Source organism: Falco biarmicus, chromosome 10 (assembly GCF_023638135.1).
Source record: "Falco biarmicus isolate bFalBia1 chromosome 10, bFalBia1.pri, whole genome shotgun sequence".
In the NCBI taxonomy this organism is placed as follows: domain Eukaryota; kingdom Metazoa; phylum Chordata; class Aves; order Falconiformes; family Falconidae; genus Falco; species Falco biarmicus.
Genome location: NC_079297.1, coordinates 19,476,711 through 19,499,583, shown reverse-complemented (window position 1 = coordinate 19,499,583; position 22,873 = coordinate 19,476,711). Strand labels below are relative to the sequence as shown.

Below are 22,873 nucleotides of genomic sequence, written 5' to 3'. Positions count from 1 at the left end.
CCTCCACTGCCATCACTAAAAGATGATGACAAGAAATCTTCCATGTTAATGCCCACACCTGAACGCAGGAGAGGAGCAGATGATTTTAGTGAAACCAGAGCAACCCAACTTCCCAGCCTGAAGAGTCTGGAGCTGCTGCTGCAGGGCAGGCACAGTGTGTGCCTGCAGCCCACGGGCATCTCTCCCTTGCGCTCACCTCTGCTGCGGCACGGAGAGCTGCATATGGGCTGGAGCCCAGGGAACCCAGCCACAATCCTATAAAGCATGAGAAAGAGACTGCAGCAGCTGGATCTACCTTTGGACAAGAAAAGACAACTTTTTCCAAGTCAAGTTGCAGCTAAAAGCAGGGGAATTACCTGAACAGCAGGAGCAAGCTCAGGCCCCGGTGCCACTACAGCGCACACTCACCAGCTCCTGCCCAAAGCCCCAGGCCCCCGTGCAGCCAGGGAAGAGCTGCTGAAGGAGCCCATGGTCCAGTCTCCAGGGAGGAGAGACATTCACTCTACACACGGGTCTGCTGGGAATGGCAGTTTCCAAAAAGTTCCCACCACAGTTCTGCCTCCTCCTGCCTACAGGAAAAGCAGGAGATGGCTCAGTTCCCCAAGGAAGAACCTCCTCGAGTTAACCACCCTCTGCGACAGTCAGCACATCCACAGAATGCTCCAAGCCACTCAGCTGAAGCAGACCACAGCTGAGCAGGCTGAGACCTTAGTGTCCCTTAGCAAGAACCACAGTGGCCTTGTCACAAGTGTCCCCTGTGAGGGTGGTGGGACACTGGCCCAGGCTGCCCAGAGCAGCTGTGGGTGCCCCATCCCTGGCAGTGCTCAGGGCCAGGCTGGACGGGGCTGGGAGCAGCCTGGGCTGGTGGGGGGTGTCCCTGCCCCTGGCAGGGGGAGTGGACTAGATGATCCTTAAGGTCCCTTCCAATGCAACCGTTCTGTGAAGAAATACCTGTACAAAACCACTGGTTGCTACCAAAATACTATCGCTTAGTCCCTTGGTGAAGCCCGGGCGCAGCCAGCTACAGGGGGATCAGGAGCAGAGTGAAGAAAAGCATTAAAACCCCAGTCCCTTGGGCCTCACGGCGGCAAGAGAAGCACAAAGCACAACACCAGCCAGACGCGACTCTTCTCTTGGCTACCGAGCACACGTGCCCCAACCAACCCAACCCTAGAACTGCAACCAGACTTTTTTTAAAGAGGTTAATAGCAAATGTTTATTTTCCTTTATGAAAGAGCAGGGTGCAACCATCCCGCTGTTAACGGAGTTACTTTGTATTAACTTACAAATTGTTCTGCTTTGTTTCAAATGTAAGACCACCTTATACAATGCATTTCTCTAGTTCCTTTCATCTCAAAGTGCTTTACAAAGTGACACTGGGGGGAGGGGGAAATCCCACAAACCAAAGCATCTCCTACATAGGGAGATCATCTCATTCCCAGTGCTGCAACGCAGCCACGCCTGTTGTGCAATGTAGCAGCTAATGGCACAGGACATGGAGAGATCAAAAGGCCAGGGAGAACATGTACGAGAAGCTGCCAGGGATAGAATTTACCCGAGCTGAAATCTGCAGCTGGGGGAAGCCATTTCTGTTTTCTTCTCTGGAAAAGCTGACGTCAAATTGCCACAAGTCTGCAGACATCACCATAAGAGAGGCAGGCTCACCACTAGCTCAAGACCCTGCCAGACTCTTACCCAGAGATGTTTTTTTCCAGGCTTTTACTCCACATTTGAAACACATCCCTTTGGTGAAGAGCAGCAGACGTACACAGCCATCTAGCTAGGGTGGGCAGCATGAGCTGGGTCACTCAGCTGCAGGAAGCAAAAGCAGAAGTGGGGTGTTAGCAGGGACCTGGAGGTCAGCCCTTTGAGCTGCAGGTGGATTCAGAGCTAGTATGTATTGCCAGGAACGTGCTCTCCCAGCTCTGGGGGTGTCAGCTCCAGTTTCACATAGCTACTAAGCCTTGGCACACACCACCATCTGCCAGCATAGCTCTAAGGAAAGGAGTACCCTGAGGAGCAACTCAGCAGCATACTGCGAGTGTGCTCAGTGACAGGAAAGCTTGTGCTCACGGGTGTCTTCTGCAGGAAGGTTTTCTCGTATCTGTTGTGAAGCTGTCCTCGCATCAGAATCCAAGCCAAAACTTCTGCCTTCCCTGTCTATTCCTCCCTCCCCTGGACGCAGCAGCTCAGTTATTTTTCTTCCACTGAAGACAGAGTTCCTACTGTAGCATCTCTCGGGAGAGGATGAAAATTCATGGAGCTGAGGATGGTGATCTGGTTTCTGGGCACTAACGTGCTAAGGTGAGTTATGATGAAGGCAGAGGGACTGGGTGACGTGCCAGTCAAGAGTGCAGAAACACCACATGAGATGAAAACCCCAGGGTGGGCGGTGGCTAAGCCAATTCCAGAGTCACTGCAAAAAAGGCTAAACTGGCTACAAAACACTGTCATGGCTTTAACACAGCTCTGTGCAGACAAGCCTGGGTCCAAGCTCAAGCTGTAGCGGGCCTCAGTGTGCCAACAGCTTTGGCAACATCCCTCCCAGCACAGAGGGGCACACAGGGACCGCAGCTACATCCCTCACGCACGCAGACATGGCTCAGATTTCCTCACCAGGGAGGGTAGCCCAGAAGCTGGGTTTTCCAGCGGACACGCATCTCTAGGTCTGATGCAATACTGGGGAGGAAATCTCTGGGCCACTGCCCAGCTGGGCATGCTACTTCTGGAGACATGAAGAACCCAGCCTGGGACCATGGTTTCTATCTAAACGGTGGGAACAGCACTGCGCAAAGCTCCCTCAGAGCAGGAACAGCTCCGAGGCATGTCTGTGGGTAAGGCTCGTATCTAAGAGCACCATGGGCGACCTCTGCGCCAAGGACTGTCACAGGGCACCACCCGTCAAGGTCTGCATCTGTGACAACTGCAGTGGATTCTCCAGACCAGGAGAGCACATCCTGCACCGACTGCAGCCAGGCTGCGGCCAACTGTGAGCAATGCAGTTGCCCTGCTCGCTTTCTTCTGCCCAAGGCCCCAGGTGCACGGCTCTGGCCTCTGCTCCGGCTGTTCCCCCTGCCTGGATCACCCCGTGCCAAATCGCAAGCTAAAAGCGGAAACAAATCCCTCTTTGTGACTCGGTTGGCAGAAAGCTTTTCTTGCAGGCTCCTTTAAAAGGAGCAAGGAAGTCCTTTGAAACAGACTGTTCACGGCTCTCCATAAGATTATTGCGTGCTGCTGGCATTTGCAGGGCTGTTAGGGGGGGAAGTGGTCAGCAGGCGCACGGCTGAGCACAGCACCTTCCACCCCAAAGAACGAGTGGAACAGATGGACAGACAGCCAGCATCTGTCCTGAAAGGCTTGCTTACAAAGAAGGTCCAGGACTCCTGCCCTGCACAGGGCTGGCCTCAGACTACGCCAAAGCAGACTGCATATAAAAACAAAAGTTAAAAAAAAAAAAAAAAAATGGATATACACTGCATATAGGAGACTCCATAGAGGACAGTCTATAGACAGCCACCACGGAGCAGCCGGGGCCAGCCCAGCTCCAAGCAGGTAGCTTGGCAGCTGCATTCCAGTCACAGTTGAAGAAGCGGGACAGCTGAAGGTGGAACTTGTGCTTCTTGCTCCTTGATCAGCTTCAGGCAGAAGGAGGGTGGGGAAGGAGTAAGGCCCATGGCAGGAGAGGTGCTGCGTTCATCTGTCTGGCAGACCACGTTTGACAAGCCATTCATACGGGAGCAGCTTCCTTCCGTGCTCAGGCCACTGCTTACATCTCACTGGGATAAAACCCAAGTTTGGCCAGAGACATCTCCCTCCGGAGCCGCATGACCTCCCAGTACATGAGCTCCACTGTAAAGCAAAACGGGTGTGGGGAAGAGCAGGAAGAAAAAAACCACCAAAAAATCAGTAAGCAAGGCAGAGCTGGACACCACCGCATCCTATGCTGTGTTCCCAGTGCAGCCCAGCCAGGGTCACCCCCAAGTGAGGGAAGCAGATGTGCTGGAGGGTCCAGCAGGACAGGCCCATCAGGTCACCCCCTACCAGCACCACCCCAGGACAAAGCTCCCAGCAAAGAATAGACGCATCTATTCCTCCCGCCCATGCCTTTCTTTTGTCATTTAGTTGTTTCTCAATAACTCAGGGAGTTCAGGGTACCCCAAGCTGGCCTCATTCTTGTGACACTGAATAGGACCTCTTAACCCCTCCCAGGGGCCCACAGAAGGCAGCCCCACCACAGCCCGTTACTGTCCCCTCTTACCGTCCTGCCTCACCAAGCCCTGCTGGATATAGCGAATGTATGTGAAGAAGTTGCACACAGCTGTGATCTGAGGGAGAGAGGGGGGAAAACAAAACAAAACAAAACAAGTCAGTTACAGAACTGCTTTGCCTGTCAAGAGGCTTGCATAGCATCCAGCAGGAGACCTCTTGGTGTTGAGCACCTGAGAAACAGTACCACATACCATCAGATGGAAAGAGATAGGAAGAAAGCTGGTTTATAAAAAAAAAATAATCAAAATTCTGGACAGCTGCAATCCCATCCCAAGACACCACGCTGTCCATATGACACACTGTGGAAGAACTCCAGTCTACTACACATTTGAGACATAAGTAATCACTAAATATGGCAGCAAAGTCCATGATCTTCCTTCAAAGAGCACTGTTTGCTGACTAAATGAAAATCTTTGGAGTTAAAGGTTTGTGCAGGAAGCGTATGTGCAGGGAGGTAGGAGTGTTCACGACACATCAGGGTACTTGGGTGCAAGTGACAAAAATTAGTCAACCTAAGTCCATGCATAAAACCAACTTTTTATCTCAGAAACAGTCACATGCTGTAGGATCAGCTCTTCTGATATGCAGCTCAGGAAAGAATAAACTTCTAAAATACTCCATTGAATTAGAGCCCCACCAGCAACATTAACAAATCATTCACCTTCTCCCTTCCCTCCAAAGAAAGGACAGCTTGTTCTCATAACTATTTGAGTCACTGATCTGTACTGGAACAGTAACAAGGGCCAGCATTTGAAAAGTAGAAAATTACTGTGTTCTACAAAGGAGAACTAAAAAAAATAATAATAAAGCAAAACAATCGAAGCCTTGTACTGAATCAAACCATGGAAAGCGAACAGCCTGAAGACAGTTGCCTGAAGGGACAGGAGGCAGAGCACTGGAGCATGAGGCAGGGCTGCAGACCTGTACCCTAGTCACTGACCAAGAGCCACCGCAACCTCAGGAACAAACTCAAGCCCCACAGGTCTTCATCAGTTTGAGGGCTGACCCTCAAGAGCTCCTCCATCTCAGGGCTTGGAACAATTTTGGAGGGTTGAGGCACCCTGGGAAGGTGAAGGACTCACCCTGGCCCTGCAGGATGGTGAAATGTAGTAGTAATTCCCAGAATCTCCCAGCATGATGCGGTGCTTGCAGGTCCTGGGAAGGCCACTCAGAGCACATTTCCTGCAGGCAAAGGAAAAAACACTTCAGCCTTCAACAAACCAGTGGCACAGCAGAGCACAGCAACTCACCAACCTCAAGACTATCCCCAAGTGGGAGCTCAGAAGCCAGACCTGAGTCAGTCACCATGAAGCTGAAGAAACCATGGCTGGCACGAGCCTTTTGCTCCCAGAAAGATTCCATAAACAGCAAATTTAGGAGACCTTAGACTAAATATCTGGAACCATTAATTATTCCATGCCAAAGCAAACCAAGGCTGTACCCTTTTCCAGGCAGACAGCCCAACACAAAACCACAGAAATTAAAGAGGTGAGGCTGAAGCAGAGTGTAACGAATGTCATCTGGTCTCAGCACATCTCCTCCATGTTCCAGGCAAGGATTTTGCTGAAGAACTTCTGCTCAGGTGTATCTGCTTTCCTGATGGGATGCAAACATGCTGGCTGGGGACTAAACCTGGTCTCAAAACAGGTAAATCCAGCATTTGAGCAGAATTTGCTCATGCTGAGGACTGAAAACAAGCCACACTGCAGCCTTTATGCTAGGCTCCTATTAATTAATTTGAGTCTGATCAAAGCTACTCTAGTTGAAGCCACATGGAGTAACTTTGTACTGACTTCAGCGGAATTTGGGTAAGTCCTGCAGCTCCTAAGAACAAGCCGATCCCTTCTTGTGTAGACAGGGAAGAAGCTCGGCTTCACAACTGTAAGACTGCAGACCAAGTGAAGAAAATAGTCTTTTCAAGACAGCTCAGCTCCCCAGGGAGACCACCAAAAGATGTAATCAGCAAGGGTGCTGATTTTTTTTTTTTGACATTTCCTTCCGTTATTTGTGGGACAAACTGTTCCCAGCACCAGCCAGTTGCCCTTCCTTCATCACCACTTAAAGCAGTAAAGCAGAATTTTCTGATGCCTAGTCATCACCACGTTCCCCAGAGACTTAGTGCCTGCATAGTGGGAAGAGGGACATCACTCCCCAGACACGAAACACTGCTCTGTGGGCCATGCAAGATGACAGCACGCAGGAGGCAGATGTTTCAGAGGGCTGAGCATGTCTCTGTGCTTGCTTTCCACTGCTGCCAAGGCAAATCCTAGCTAAGGGTAGAAGCGTGGGCTGTAAACGTTCAGAGGCCACGAGCAGCAGTCGTTGACCAAATACTAACACAACTTAAGGAGATTAAATTCTCAGAAGGTGCAAGATGACCAATAACTCTGTAAACAAGACATTTTAAGAGGCCCTATGTTTGAGCATTGCAGCAGACTGGCAAAGTGCCTCCTGTTGGTCACCCTTGGCTCGGCTGGTCCCACTCGCCGTAACCCCAGCTGTCACAGCTGTAGCTGGAAGTAACCTAAATCACAGCATTTAGGCACCTGCCCTCCAGCACTCTACACACCCCAGGGGCATTTTGCTGTGCATGCCATCATGAAAGTCTGCTGTCCTAAGCACCTGGCCAGCATTTTGCTCTGATGATGTACAGGCAATGTCACACAGCAACGAACTCGGTCCCTGCCTGTCCAGGCTCCTCCAACTGTTGCACTAAAGTCTGTACAGTAGGGTACAGACCAGTAGGTCTGGTAGGTCCCAGCTTGGGCAGGGACCCCAACTTTCTCCTTTCTGGTCCACAGCACGTCCAAAGTTGCCTTAAAAATCAGTGTTTTGCATCTGGGAAACAAAGGGGAACAAGCAACTCTTGGGTCCTTTATTGTTAATAGCAAAATTCCTGCCCATCCTGCTTGGGTGGAAATTGAACAGGGTTAAAAAGTTAGCTTAGTTCAGCTCTGGCCTCAAAGCTGCTAAATCGCACTAAGTTAGTAACTTGTTAATGGATTAGAGATCTTTGATCACTAACTAAAAAATAAACACTTACGTTACAATTTGTGACCGGAACCCACTGTGAAGACACAAAAAAAAAAAAAAAAAAAAAAAAAAATCAAAAGGAAACCAGTAAAGATAAACACAGGATGGGTTGTTCTTGGAATGGACCTGACACATACTCATGGAATAATTTGCCTGAGATAAAAAGTAGGAAACCTGCACGCAAGCAGCATTTACTGTTACAAGAACACCTTCGCTTAGGAGGTGCTCTGCTGGACGGAACAAAGACCAAGAGCCCTGACCAAACGTAAATGCAATAGCTGAATAAAATCCCCTAATTTCATCCGGAATATCATGTTACTCTTGCTAGTGCTCCTATTCTTTGAGGCAATCTCAAGTTGTCTGTCACATCCGATACAGTCACACAAGCTCTGCAGCAAACATAGCCCCAATTTTGATGGCAAGGTTACAGCATTAGGTGGGGAAGATGAACGCAGCAAGAGCAGATCTCTTCTGACCGAGGCTCAAACCTGCCTGATGTACCAGCAAGGTCAGGAGTGCAAGGTGAGCTCAAACCTCACCACAAGATGCAAGAACATGAGATAATGCAGCTCTGACTCAATCCTTTCACCCTAAGTTATGCACAAACACACCTTCAGAGAACATTAAACGAATTGCTGCCTTACGGGGGAGAAAAAAACCCAAATCCTCTTCCAAGCCAAGGGCACTAACGCATCACTAGGTTATTCCCCAAAACAGCCAGCTACAGTGCATCAGCTAAGCAGAGATAATTCCCCTTGTCATGCAAAGAGTCGAGCTAAACTACCACTGGTTGGAGGCTAGGAGAACACTCCGCTGAGCCCTTTGAATCGCTCACCTCAGCTGACTGAGCGAGGCCTGGCCAAACTCCACCAGATGGTACAAAAAGACCAGCAGCAAGGAGAGGACAAGGGAGCACAAGCACAGTTCCTTACTTTGGCCCACCACACTCCTCTGCTGACACGTTCACCACAGGCAATGTCTGGGAAGCAACCGGCTCAATGGTGAGGGTGTTCTGCTCCACAGCCACGCGCACCAGCTCCGACAGCTGCAGCAAAAAGAAACAAGTGCAGATACAGATGTGCAAAGGTCACCTCCGTAAAGGTGCTGCCAGACTACAGAGTCTTGGTCCTCCTTTTCCAGCACTCACCTCCTGCTTCGTGAAGTCCAGGCAAGGTCCTACATCTTCACGGTAAATTCTGTCCAGGAAGGAGCAGGATTTATCCAAGGTTGGAGATTCCTTCCAGGCCTGGAACTCGGCAAATAAAATGGAGTCGACCTGCAGAAAGTGTCCAAGAGGGGCGGGAAGAGGGAGGGTAGGTGGAGGGAGAGGTACCGTATCAGAAGGTATCTGTTACTATGCAGGTAACCTAAATACAAAACATTTGCTTTGGTATCGGGAAGGGCTCAGACATCACAGAAATGTCTGAGGGAAGGTGGCTTGCTCTGGGGACCGTTCATCTCTCGCCCATCAGTCGTTCAGCACCAGACTGACACAGCCATACTGGGCTTATTCTGCCAGAAACCTGCAGGCACCTCCCTATCCCATCTTCCTCCAGGACAGGGCAGCACCTCCGCTGCAGGAAAGCCATCACACAACCACCAAACAGACCAAGTGCCCACTCAGCCCACAGCATGAATGACGAGAGCAGCTGAAGGGCAAAGCACAGTGCCAATGCACCCAGGGCACAGGAGGCAGAACCCTTCTGGAAGAAAAGGATTACTGCAGAAAAGGATGAATTGGTAAAAGCTATTTAATTAACAGCCATCAGCAGGACTACACTCAGTGAGCCCAAGTATGAGCTCACAGGGTACGCCAGCCCTTTAAAGACCACTCCAAGCCCAGAACTCTGGGGTCAGGGGAGTCGTAGAAGTTAATGGGAACACTGGGCAGCCATACAGGCTCGCAGAGGCAAGCCAAGTGTAGGAAAGGAGGTCTCCCAAAGGGAACTCAAGGAGTAGGAATAGCTTTCCTCATTCTAATGTCTGTTCATTGCCTTTTACAGCTGGGCTCGCAAGTGTTATCACTGCTCAGCAGCACGGGACCCAGGACAGAGCTTGCTCCCACCCCCTGAACCAGCATGAAGGCTGCCCCCGGCCATCCCTGTCTGGCTGAAAATACGTCAGTCCTGGAGGCTCTCTGGGACCTGACATTTAAACCCCAGACGGATCATTAGCCGAACCACCAACCCAACTGACAGGGCACCTTAATCCTTTCACCCTAAGTTATGCACAAACACATCTTCAGAGAATAAACAAATTGCTGCCTACATAAAAGGTCAGCAAATCCTGTTAAAGCTGCTGAAAGGAAAAACAAACTAAAGAAACTGCTCAGCAACACAAAGAACATGAGTGAATGAACAGAGCTGAAAAAGTCTGAGTTCTAGAACGCTCCCTCTGCGATATGGAGACTGCTCACCTGGTACCAGGAGACAGCTTCAGAGCCATAAGATGGAAAAACAAAAACAAAGGAAAAAAAAAAAGAAGGAAAAAAAAAAGGACATTAGCATAAAAGGAAGCTAGAACTGAAAGGCTGGAAGTGTGAGAGGTAATGGGTCCCACCTGTCCCCAGGTTACCTGCCGCAAGGAGGAGGAAGCATCTGCCCCCAGGACTTGCCAGCCTGGTTCGTAGGTGAGGTGGATAGCCTTCCCGGGGATGATACAAAGGAGCAGAGAGAGGAGAGCGGGTAACTCAGACTTGGAGGGCAGAGGAAGAGACAGACAGTGAAGGAGAAGCTTTAGAAAGGCAAGAAAGGGAGGTAAAAAACATGAGACAAAACAGAAGTTACAAAGAAAGGCTCAAGTCCTCCCTTCCAGGGAACGAAGCATGCTGCTCAAGACATCACAGGGCCACAAGCCACACTTCTGACCTCAGGCTGACGTGCAAAAAGGCAACAGAAATTCTGTCATTCTTAGGCCTATTTTAAGACCGGGCACATCTTTTCCATACAGCACCAAGCACCAACTCTCTGAACGCCAGGTTCCCTTTTATCACCTCTCACATAGGCCACTGAGGAATTCGAGAGACAGAAACTAACAAGTTCACTAAAAACCACCCCATCCTCGATACATAAAATTATCAGTCACTTTGGAAGCTGCAGACCTGGGATTTTAAACCCCAGGATATCTGCACTACATGGAAGTTGCCTGCAAGAAGAAATGACAGGTCCCAATATCCAAGAAGCAAGTTGCTTACAAGAGCCAGCATTTCTTTAAAGGTCGCCAACATGAGCTTTGTCGAGACTGAGCCAAGAACAGCAAAATGAACTACCCAGTAGGTAAAAGTTATCTCTGCTTACCAGAGGCAGAGGGCAACTTCTGCCAGTGGTTCACCGAACTGGCCATTCGGTTTGGAGCTCCTCTGCTTTGACTGGAGGAATGGTTAGCACTGGGAGAGGTCACAAGCCCTTAAAAAGATTAAAACCTTTTTCTTCTCAGCCCTCAAGCAGATTCTAGCTGACTGCATTTGACTCCGGCTTCCAGTGTATCTGGCCTGTTATCTGCTTGACCACGAGAGATCAGTGCAACAGGCCTTCACAGTTACTGAACTGATTTTTTCCTTTGGCTTCCCTTCTGACATAGCCTTTTCCTCTCTGCCTGTGAACAGAGTTAAAGATCTTCATCTCTTGTTGCTATTGCTGCCTCAGGGCAATGGCTACAGCCACTGTTGCCCAAAGCATTTCATCTAAACTCCAGCACAAGAGCACTGCGCAGAAGCTGACAAGGCACAGTCACTGAATCCACTGCCAAAAGCAAATGTTACTAGTGTTGCCAGCACGGTCCTGTTTGGCAAGAGGATTAATTTCACGAGTGGCCCTTCTGCAGACGTTCTCACTCAAGCCAAGTGACCAGGTGCCTTCATGTTCCCTCACCAATTCTTCATGACAGAGGCTGCGGCTCCCAAAATAATCACTATTACCCCACCATATTCTCACCCATTTTCATTCTTCCTGACCCAGTGCCATAAGCTGCCTCCTTTCTGCTCCCCAGACAGCTGTGTACATGTGGCTAGTGGAAAGTTCCCAGGAGGAAAGGTCCTGTTAGCCAGAAGGAGCGTCACTTACACCCATGGTCACGGCAGGGGGGGGACTATTAAAGGATCTCCAAAGGGAATTAAACAGAGTTTGTTTAAAAGCTATTCACAAACGCTTTGTGCACTTCTCTCCCCAGTTCCTTCCAGTGAGGAAGGAATTAAATATAATTAATTGAATACAGGCTCTGCAAAGAAGAGGAAGAACAGTGACATGCCCAAGAACAGAGAACAAGTGACAGAGACTACAAGTTGATGGAGGTGTCCTGGTGTCCAAGCCAAACTAGGCAGAGAGAAGAAACAACCACAAATCATGCCAGAACAGGTAGTGGACTCAGCTGCCAAGATGCAGCAAATGACTGACTTCTGCTCAGCAACTCCTGACATATCCACTCCCAGATCTGTCTGTGCCTTCCAGGGATCCCATCCCTCAGCTGCTTCCTCTAGCAGCTGTCCTGACGCAGCCTTTAACATCCTTCCCAGAAGAGGAAATCTCTGCAAATGGAAACCCTCCAGAGCCTGTCTCAGCACAAATTTAGGGAACAAGCCACATTCTGCACAAACAGCTTTTCCCAACACTGAAACCACAAAGCTCTCCAGGAAGCCCGAGTCAGAAGCCGCAGGGCTCCCCCAGCACAGTGGCAGCGAGTGGCCCTCACCCACCTCTCTGCGCTCATGACTGACTGGCTCTGGAGTCACGTTCTGGCTGGCAGCGGAGACCATTGCACTGCTGGTGCTTTTATTTCGCCCGTGGCCCTTCCTGAAGACAGCTTTGGAAGGGCTCTGGAGCTGAGGGTGCAGCTCCCGGTTTGGAGAGGAAGGTGTAGATGTGATCACCAGCGTCTTCAGAGCCGTTACCTCTGCCTGCAGCATGTCGATCTGAGGAGAGAAGGCAAGAGTCAACTGCACTTCCAGCACTGCTGAGCTTGAGCTTGCTGCACCCCACCAAATGCTAAAGCCACAGGGAACCAGCTACGAGCCCACAAAGACATGAAGCCTTCACCCCATTATCCCAAATGCCCACCATCACCCAAAATTTTACACAGGGCTCAGCAGCAGCTGTTTGGGAACCCATCCCTGTGCTCCTCAGTTTGAGTGTATTTTGCCCCAGGCTCTCTTCAGACCTAATAACCCAGAAGAAACTTCTGTCCTCAAGAAGGAACCAGCTGAGCAGCAGCCTTGCCAGGAAATTCCCACCACCCAGCCCCCTGCTCTACCTTCCCCACCACTGCAGCAATCAAACAGCGTATCATTTCTCTGTGGTTCCCCCTCACTCAGTGTGAGCTGGAGAGCAAACAGAGCAAAAGCAGCATCTCAGAGAGACCGAGATGCAGCACTTTACTCCCCTCCAGCCACCAAGCAGCACCACGGCCGGGCTGGGCAGGGACGGCACTGACCTAGCACAGAGATCAAGTCCCAGAGAGTGCAGTTCTCACCTTCCCCCGTGCCTCCCTCAGCTGCTTCTCTGATGCCGCCTGTTTAGTGTTTGCTTCTCTCACCATCTTGTGCGCTTCCTGGACCAGAGAGAATTTTAGTCTCTGCTGCAAGCCCAATTCATAAAGCCACCAGGGCAGGCCAAAGCTCTGCCGCATCGCAGGCTCTGGGCAAGCAAGCAGAGGGACAGACACCACTGCCACATTTGAGGGTTTTACTCAGTCAGCTGTGAAGAACCTGCCCCCAGAATTTCCCAGAGCAGGCTCAGTGCCAGAGCCTGGAGTGCCTGCTCCTTCTAGGAGTGTAGCTGGCTAAATTAAAGAGTTTAGCTGGCTGAGTCCAAGGTCATCTCTTTCACTGATACGGGCTGCTGTGACGAAAGCTAAAAGCTGGGGCCTGCCCTTCCTCGCCCTTGGGAATTGCTTTAAAGCTGAGGCTTTAGCACTAGCACCCACACACGTGACATCACAGCTGTGCAGCACCTGCATCTGCACCCCATCCAACCCCTCTGCGACTGACCTTGCCTCAGACTCACTCACTTGGCTTCCTGACTTGACCTCAGGCCTGCACTGTCACTGTAGACTTGCTGTCTGGTCACTGGGCTGTTTTCTGTCCCTGAATGCCATCTGTGGCACTGATCCTGATCCAGACTGGCCGCTCCATGTCTTGGCTCCTCACTGGCAAGGTCACTGCTCTTGCCGGGCTTGTTATCGCACTTTGCTCCCACTTCCCTGGCGGAGCAGCCACCCTCACTGCTCAGGGCATGGCTGCAACGCAGCAGGAGCTGTAGCTCACGTGGGAACACACGGCAGAGGCTAGCTTAAAAGCTTTTTCCACAGGAGGGGGGGAGCAGTGCGAATCTCAGCTGGGGCATCCCTTCAGCCACTGCCTAGAAGCGGTCTGTCCAAGGCCACCAAAGGAAGGGGATGGCCCTCAGCTACGTTATCTTTTAAGTTCACCCTGAGCCCAGGCAGCCGTTATCTCCAGGAGAGGGATGCTCTTTTGGCCCTCACACACAGCACCAGCCTGTGTTTCAAGGGTACAGATAGGCTCTGGCTTTCCTCACTGCCCAGTCAGATCCAGACATTAGAGCTGCTAGTAAATGGGATTTTGCCAGGATAGAGCTTGGCAAGAGTTAAGTTACAAAAGAAACAACCAACAGGCCTTCTGAACACACTGCAGCAGAGTATATGAGGACACCCTGCTTGTTCCCACTCCCAGCGAGGGCTGACACGAGCCAGGGAATCATCTGTATTACACAGCGGCTGCTGTCCAGACTCCAGAGCAGGCACAGGAGAGGGACAGGGAGCTATGCTTAGCTCCAGCTACAGGCACCCCCCCCCCATCTGTTTTGGCTATCAGATGTACAGACCCAGAACTACTGTGCTCTTTATGCCACCCCACAGCTGCTAGAAGGGGAAAGAAATGCATGCAAATGCTCCCCAGGAGCAGCTACATGCCCCTCTGCCTTGAGGCTCTGCCTGCAGCACTGCCCAGCTCTGCTTCTCCAAGTGGGAAAGAACAACAGAGGAAAGGAGGAAACTGTGGGAGGAGATGGATGGAAGTTCAGGGAAAGATTGTCTTAAAGGAGTTGGACATAAGCTTAGCTTAAGAAATGATGGGAAAAGGAAGAGGGTGGTACTTCAAATAGGCTAGCTGTTAACTCCTCTAGTTCCTGCTCCAGTTGCTCTCTGACTTTTGACAATCTCTCGCATTCTTTGTCCTTCAGCTTCAGCTCCTGTTGAGGAAATGGAGGGACGTGTGAGCTCACGGTGGGCCCCAGCAGTGCTGACGCCTGCCCCCACCTGTCTACCACAATCCTTCCTCCCCACCACAGGCCCAAGACTGCTGTAACTAAGCTCCATAGCACACTCTGTGCGACCAAAGGCATCCCTCCACAAGTTGCAGCAGGCTTTTCAGGCTGGAACTGCTCATGTGCCATTTCCAAGGAGACTCCATAGCAAGCACTGCCTGCCTCAAGCTGCTTTCTGCAGCAGGTTTCCAGGACTAATTTGGATGTCAGCATAGAGGCTTTGGGTCAGCCTACCGACTGATGTCTTGTCCAAAGCACTTTATGGACCCCTCAACCAAACCTCTCTTCTTCTGCCTGCTCCAGACTGCATCGCAGCCACATTCAGACCCTGCTCCCCTTGGCATCACCTCTAGGAAAACCCTCGCTGCTCAAATCTGTGCTACCATCCTCGAGTGTTCTCACAAACTCTGGGCCTTACCTTCTGCGCTTTGTGCAGCTCTTCCTTCAGGAATTCAGACCCCTTTTCGCGGATCTCCACCGAGGAGCTGCGTAGACGCGACACATTGAGCTGCTCAGTGGACTGGGTCTCATCCACACCTCCAGCATCCTGCCACCCGGCCTCTGGCTCCTCCTTGCTGCCTTTGGATGGCATTAGTGGCTTCCAGTGTCCCACAGCTGGTTGCTTCTGACTGTCTTCCTCAAAACTGGCCTGGCTGTGGGGTACCAGCACAGTGAAACTTTACATGTGGCTAATTCCAGCCTTCCTCCAACACAATACACCCACCTGCAGCCTCCGACAGGCACTGAAGGAAGGCAAGGAGGGTGACAGCGTACGAAGAGGGCAGCAGCAGCTGCACCAGCCCCTTCACTCTGCACACAGGCACTGCCTTCCTGCTGAAGTGCTTCACCCTTTTGGCATGAACTGTTTCCAGCAACAGGAGAGGAGGTGACCGTTCAAAATAAAAACCTTGGGGGAAATCTCCACTCCTATCCTGGGATCTTTAAGAATAACACCAAATCCAGGTTGAGACGCCCAGCCTGCGCTCCTTTTAAGGGCTGGTTTCTCAACAGCGAGTACTCCCTCACAGACAATTCTGGACACACAAAACTTAGTAGGCAAAGCAATGCTATTAGTAACTTCTGATTGGGTTTTTATTTTTTTTAACCCTTCTCAACCAGCACGTCCCAAACACTATTAACTCAGGATAAAGCAGAACTATGGACAGCTGCTCCAGGAACTTCATGCTCACCTGCTTTCAGAGAGAAACAGACTGCAGCTGGCTTGTTTAGGACTCCAGTTTACACCCAGTAGACCTAAGTTCAGAGACACTGCTTCCCCAACTGAAGGAGAGTAGCAAGAAAAAGCAAGTACAGCTGTCCCATTCCCCAGCAATCTACAGATCCTAATCCCCTCCACCACCAATCCAGCCTTCCTCTCCCCCAACTCTGCTTCAGAGGGGAAGGATCCATTTTTAACCTACTGGTTTCCCACCAAAGTCCTCCACAGAGCTGTCTGACAGTGTATTTCCATTGAGCTGAGACGAAGCCCTGTTTTTTAGTTCCAGTGGCTGGCAAGTACGGATGTCCTAGAAAGAGGAGACCAGAAGAGCCACCCAGGACGCTGTTCCCCAGTGCTCAGTAGGACTTTGTCAGCTGTCAGCAGACTAACAGAGACCCTGGAAGAGGCTGATGAATTTAGTACGCTTTGCAGCTGCTGGGGTCTTTTGAGAGGAACACGTAGGCTTGAGTGTCTGCGTGACAGGGCACGACAATCATAGCGTTGCCTAGAGCACGTGCATCGCCCCTTCTTCATGCACTGAACTGTCCTCACGTGGTCACTTGCCATTTGAAGTCAGCGGGAGCACGACCAAGCCTCTCACACATGGAAGCTTTCTATCATGTCCAGCCACTCAGCAGGACACACACACGCTGCAAGACAGATTAACCTGCTGCCAGTTATCTCCAGATCACAAGCTTCAGCTGAGCTGTGGTGCTGTCCTCCATGCACAGCACCAACAGCTCCTGGCTACTGCTTCCTGCCCACTACTTTCTCCTGCAGAGAAACGATCACCTTCTTTTGCTTAGGTTCACATTCTCTTCTTCCCTCCTCCCAGTCTCTGTATTTTCCTCTCTTGAATTTGCCCTACCTCCTGTATTCCAGCCAGGCCACACTCTTCCCCCTCGCTCTGACTTCAGTCCCATACTGGGCTTATCTCCTCAGCCACGTGCAGCTCAACTGAGCCTTGTTCACCCCCATCTCAACACAAAAGGCAGTCAAACCATGAACCCGAGTACTGACAGGCCTTTTTCCTCCTAGGCTATGTCCCCTGGCAGCAGCGTGGTGCTACCACCTTTCCTACTCAAATTGTTCCCTTTCTGCCCATCCTGCCCCCACTTCAAGCTATTCAGGACAACAGTTGTCCATAGTCATCTTCCAAAGAAGGAAAGCAGCAGCAGCTACCAGCTAATGCAGCTCAGATGCCACAAGAAAGCATGTGGAAAAGCACACGGGGAAAACTCTCTGAACCCTCAGAAGACAGGAGGGAGCACAGGATCACCCCTGCTGCCATTCCATGCCAACTGGACAGTATTTGGACTACAGAACTTTGGGAGGCAGGCATGAAGTGGGTATCACAGATTTTGTTGACCTCTTTGTTGAACAAAAACAAGTGAAAGCACCAGAAGGACGGTCACACAGCAGTGCTAAGGAGGCAGGAAAGGACAGAAACTAACTAGCACCCATTGTCTTCCCCTGGTTTTACTGAACATTCACTGGGAAGATCTAGAAAAGGAGGCTCACCCTGGTGATACTACTACATTTGGAAGTGTGGAAAATAACATAAAAGGGTGTGTTGGGGAAAGGGCAAGAAAAGGAAATTAGTTTTGGCCAGAGGAAAAAGGACAGACAATGCCTCCAAGCAAAGAGCACCCTGAGCTATTCAGCACGTGGCACTGCGTGACAAAAAGCAATATGCACAGACATGGAGGGATACACCTGACTGAGGGAGCCACAAACGGAACTCCTGGGCTGGCAGGCATCTACAGTGTGAGGTGCGAGAGAGCAAGTGTGAACTACGTGGTGTCCAGAGCGTACAGTGCCTGCTGCATCCAGTCAGGCTGCTCTGTTGGCCCGTTGGGTTGATCAGGGGCAAGGCAGAACTGCACAGAAGAAACAAAACTGTTTAGAAAGGTCAAGACTAGCTAACACGGATCACTTACCTAAACAGTGACATCGCTAACAGGATGAGGAGGTCTCCAAAGGCTCCAAACACTATGGAAGGGGAGAAGGATCAAGCAAGAGAATTACCCGTTAAAGAAAGGTGCAGACTTAACGAGACCGATTCATCCCAGACTTCAGGGGAGGTTCTCTGCAATGGATTTGCCATGGGGCATGTGAAGCATGCCAAACAGAGAGGTCTGTTCAACAGTTAAACCGTTTCTCAGGTGGCACAGCGGAAGCCCTCCCTGCTGTGGACTTTTGAGATGACGGTAAGCTGCAGAGAGCACCTCCCTCCAGGTACTCCTGCATTAGACAGCAAGCATGCCAGGAGGGATCCAGCCAGTCCCAGCAGCTCCAGCTTCGGTGAGCAGAGCAAAACAAAAATCAGAGCATAGAGCAACAGCTAGAGTCAAACCCAAGCAGCTAGTGGGAAAAAAAAAAATAAAAAAAGAAAAGCAGCAAGGAAAAGGGCCATTTCACCAGTCCACTAAACTAGTGTGACAGCCAACGTAACCCATAAATAACAGGAAGAAAAACACAGCGTTGTTTCTTTATAACTCTCATGTTCTCAGATGAAAGTTGTTTGTCTTGGGAGACAGGTATCCCAGTGTATTTCCACGCGCTGTGGAAGAAAGCGGGAGGACACGGAGGAACAAAACAGTGCCACCCGCACTCCGTCATGCCAAGGGACCTAAATTCCTCTCCTGAAAAATCCTCCCATCTTCCAGGACGCAGCAGCACACCCGCCACGCCGTGCACACGGGATCTCCCCGGGATCCCCCCGGGATCCCGGGCTGCGGGGGCTCCTGCCCAGCCCAGCCCCATCTCCAGCATCCAGCCGGGGGCTTGGAAAACACCCTCAGGGACCAAAGCCCCACCGCAGGCACTTGCTGGTCTGACTGGTGGCCGTCCTTCCCGGAAAAACCTGCTGTATCCCAAAGGTCCCACACTGACAGGGGAAATGCAAACTTAAACAAGGGGGAAAATAAAATAAAATATAAAAAAAGCACCAAAGCTCAGAAGGTTCTGAAGTTGCTTTCTGTCGAAAAAGCAAAAAAATGTGCAGGCTCCGCACTTTCTCCAGCGGGCCCCACGCTCCTGCAGCGCTGATCCCACGCGGGTATTTCCCGTCGGAAGAGCCGGGGGGTCCCCCCGGTCCCCCCGGTTCCCCCGGCCCTGCGCAGCGGCGCCCGCTCTCCCCCGGGGGTCCCGCAGCCCCGCCAGCCCGCGCCTCCGGGCAAACCCACGGCGCCGCGTTACCGCAGCGGCCGGTGCCCCCCGCCGTGCCCTCCCGCCCCAGGGCCCCCCCGGTCCCGGTCCCGGTCCCGCCCCGAGCCTCGGCCGCAGGCAGCTCGACACGCCGCGTACCGGCCCCCCGCCCCGCCGGTCCCGGCCCTGCCTGCCGGGAGGGGTAGGCCCGGCCTCCCCCCGCCCGCGGGGTCCCGGACCTACCCGCGCCGCATGCTGGGTCCCACCGGCGCCGCCGCTGCTTACGGCGGGGCAGCGCCCGCCGCCCCCATGGCCAGAGCCGAGCCCGGCGCTGCGGCCCCGCCTGAGGGACGCGCTCCCGCCGCCGGGGGGGTGGGGGGGCCGCGGGGCACCACGTGATCCCGGCGCGGCTCGTGCGGCAGGGGGCGCGCCTGCGCGCGGCGGCGGGGCCGGGGGGAGCGGCGGGCCCGGCAGCGGGGGGGCGCGGGGGTCCGGCAGCCCCACCGGGGCGGGTGTCCCGTCCCCTGAGCCACCAGGTGCAGCGGCTTCCTCCGCCACCTCGTGCTTTCCCTTGAGCTGCGCCTGCCCCAGCAGGAGATCCCACCGGGGATCCCGCCAGCCTCCCCTCCAGTAAAGATCCAGGGCCGTTCCCAGAGCTGGGATTCCACGGAAGAGTTTGCAAGCCCAGTGGAAGACCCAGGGCACAAATGCAAACCTCAGACCCGTCCATGTCCCGATGCGGGGCTCCCGACTCAGGATCCTGAGATCCCACCACGTGCCCGGGGATGACAGGCCTGTGGTCATTAGTGGTGGGGCAGTGGTAGGACTGGATCAGGGATCTTTAAACTCAGGGTTCAGGGAAAGCACTGGGCTTTCCATACCCTCACGTGAATAAGACAGTCGGTCTCGTTACTGAGCTTCGACCTTTGGATGCTGTGGCTCCCGTTTTCAGCCAGCTCATCCTCCCAGGTGCTGTCTCCAGGAGGCTGCGGGAGCAGGGCAGCGTTCCCAGCAGATAAGAGCAGTCATGTGGCTGCCCAGATCTGCATCCTCTGCAAAGCAGTGGGAACACACCATTCTCCCTCCTGCATCACCACCCGTGCCTGCAGGAGCCCCTCTGTCCAGGGGGTGCACAGCACGTTGTCCCCATCCCTGGGAGCACATCTGCCTGCTGGGAACAAAACAGGCAAAGCACTCCTGCTGTTATCCCAATCTCACAGCAGATCCCACAACCACCTCTGCATTGACAGCACTGCAATTTTGGTGACATGGGACCAAGAACCATCCTCACAGGTCACCCTGTTTTCCAGATTGGTCCTTCCCTCACATTTCCCATCACATCCTACCTTGCCATTGCCCTGGGCTCTCCTCCGGGCAGCGGTATCCCCTCCGAGCCTTTGCACCCCGGGGCAGCTCCCCTCCTGGTCTCAGCTGCAGGCAAGTTAGCCATGGGGATCCTTCCATCTATTGCAGAGCACTGCTGCAGATGCCACATGGGGAGCAATTCTCTGTCCCAGCTTCTGCTAGGTGTCCGTGTCATCTACAGCCCTGCCCTGCCTCATGGCCAGGACCCACAGTGACAGCAGGGGCCAACCCCATGCTCTGAAGTCTTGGAGCGAATTGTTTGAAAGATTTCTGTCGATGGTTGCAACCTTTGTTATCTTCAGGGAACTTTTGGGAGGAGGGGAAAGATCTTCAGCTTCGCACGGCAGCACCAGAAGTAATTAGTCTTTGTACTTATTAACTCCCAAGGCCTGGCTGGCAGGGACAGAGGGTCCTCAGATTAGAAAGGCAGAACCGCTTCCAGGATCCAGCAAAGGCAGGAAGAATGAGAACTGATAGAGCAGATAGGAAGCGTTAAGAGGGGATGTGCTGGAGATGCTGAATCCCAGCCAGTTGCAAAAACAACTTGTCACGAGGTGAGAGCGGCACGTGCTCCCCCTCATGCCCCCCTGAAAGACAGGCAGAGCTATTGAGGGAGCCTGGACAGACCCTGAGATTTCTCCCTGACCAGATGAATGGGCTGGCCCAGCAGAACAACGCTCACTCCCAAGCTGGGGTTATCATGCAAGCTGCCTCCAGGCAGGAAAAACTGCTGCCTTCCCCATGCCCTCTGCACAAGGCTAGCTGTTCCTAGGCTGTGTTGTGAAGAGTCCCAAAGTGTCCACGTCAGCAGCTGGTGAGACACAGACCCATCTCCCACCTCTGCTTTAAAGAGAAAACAAACCACCAGCCAGCCTTAAAGTCTCAGTGCAGTTGGAAGCTCTAACCCAGCGCCTTCGTCTCACACCATGGAAGCACCTTGCTCTCTCCCGCATCATTTCCCACTTACATTTCATGGAAGCTGAAAACATCACTGACCTCTGGGTAACATAGTGTCATAAAATCCACTTTGCCTCCTGCAAGTCTCCCAGCATGGCATATACCTGTTGTGAAGGCTCTGACATGGTACCTCCGCATTGCCACAGGCTTTTTTAGTCACACTTTTCCCCCCCATATCTTCCCCACTTCCACTGCCTTTGCTCCATCACTTGTACCCACTCACCTCCCCGCCAACCCTCCTGCAGACCCACCTTGGCAAGCTACTGACCTCCCTGACTCTTCCCCTTCTGCTTCTCATTGTCCCACCTCCTCCAGGCAAAGAAGCATCTTGCTAATGCTTTGTCTTCTTGAGTCAGGTCCCTTGCTCCCCACAAATCTTTCACAAAGCAAAGGACCCTCCCAGTCCTTCCTCTGGGTCTCTCAGGTGCAGAGATACACTTGTGGCACCCAAGTGGGTGGACTCCAGCCTGAACACCTCCCCCGGCAGCCCGAGCAGACCCCTGTCACTCCTGGAGTCCCTCCACACCATTCCCCAGTGACGTCCTCTCAGTCCAGGCTGTGTGGAGCAGACACGAATGCACATGTACCGACCGACTGGGGGACACCAGAGCAAAGCAGAGACTCCCATTTAGTGGGAACTGCGATGGTGGTCCTAACTGCCTCCTGTAGACAGCAAGCTCTCTGCATCAGCCTGGTCCCTCATATTCCCTCCCAGAATGCCCGTGTCTTCCTCTGAATGGGTCGTAAATGAAGAACAGGACTCAAAATCCTGAGTTTGGTTCAAACAAGGTGCAAGACCACCCTGCAGAGCAAAAGCAGCTCTCAGCTAGGACACCCTGCCCAGCAGAGATGCTTCCTGGTCATGGGAGAGGGCTCCAGCCTCCTCTGGGCTGCCTTGTCTGCTCATGGGTTCAGATCCTACTGCAATATTAAAAAAAAAAAAAAAAAAAGGGAAAAAAAAAAAAAAGAAAAACACAGACCCGGGCTGGGAAGGGAATGAGGAACAGGGATTATCTCAGAGCTTGGAAAGGAGGACTACACTCCTGAAGCAGCAAACCCAGTCCAGATGTTATTGCTATGAAAATGAGAATGAAAACAAATGGCCTAAACTCCAGGCTCCATCCATCCCCTCGCCCCCCTCCCTTGGCCGGCTGTGCAGCATGTTCACTCAGCTGGCTGGAAGGGCTTCAGCAAGGGTCCTCTGTGATCTCTGGGTCTAAGATCTCTGGTTTCATAGAAGAGATCTGCCTTGATCACCCAACAAAGTGCAGGCCCTGTTCCAGGGCAACAGGGTGAAAAGGAGACTGCAAAAGCGTAATGCTCAGCTCCTGAGAGCCAGAAGGGCACGGGGGCTAGCCTGGGGCAGCAGGGCTGTGTGGCTGCTGCTAGGAGCAGTCACATCACAGCACTGAGCAGAGAGCCACCAGAGACACGGCTGTTCCTGCCGGTTCTCAGCCGCAGGCAGCTGATAGAGAGCAACCTTCATGCTCAGCAGCATCCTTTGAAGGTAGGGTTCAGCCTGAATCCAGGGGGAGAGATGCCAGATGGAAAAGGAAGAAGAGCAGCTGGGAAACTCAGAGTGAATTGGGGACTGCCGGTCAGCTTT

The 22,873-nt window shown here is 52.4% G+C and overlaps 1 protein-coding gene across 6 annotated transcripts; it reads right to left on the bottom strand.

The window, feature by feature from the left end:
- Positions 1 to 1,188: 1,188 nt before the first annotated feature.
- On the bottom strand, positions 1,189 to 20,766 carry RAB3IL1 (RAB3A interacting protein like 1). 6 transcript variants are annotated; one of them, XM_056353808.1, is made up of 12 exons: positions 20,292 to 20,766; positions 17,736 to 17,787; positions 14,995 to 15,229; positions 14,406 to 14,501; positions 12,766 to 12,843; positions 11,993 to 12,208; positions 8,450 to 8,578; positions 8,235 to 8,347; positions 7,313 to 7,336; positions 5,352 to 5,451; positions 4,259 to 4,325; positions 1,189 to 3,849 (listed from the first exon to the last, which is right to left on the bottom strand). In XM_056353808.1, exons 1-12 carry the CDS (start codon positions 20,407 to 20,409, stop codon positions 3,767 to 3,769), a joined length of 1,311 nt encoding a protein of 436 aa, XP_056209783.1. In that variant the 5' UTR covers positions 20,410 to 20,766; the 3' UTR covers positions 1,189 to 3,766. The 6 variants fall into 6 exon arrangements, with proteins under 6 accessions (XP_056209783.1, XP_056209780.1, XP_056209782.1 ...); XM_056353805.1 differs by lacking the exon at positions 20,292 to 20,766 and adding an exon at positions 19,189 to 19,329; XM_056353807.1 differs by lacking the exon at positions 17,736 to 17,787.
- Positions 20,767 to 22,873: the final 2,107 nt, after the last annotated feature.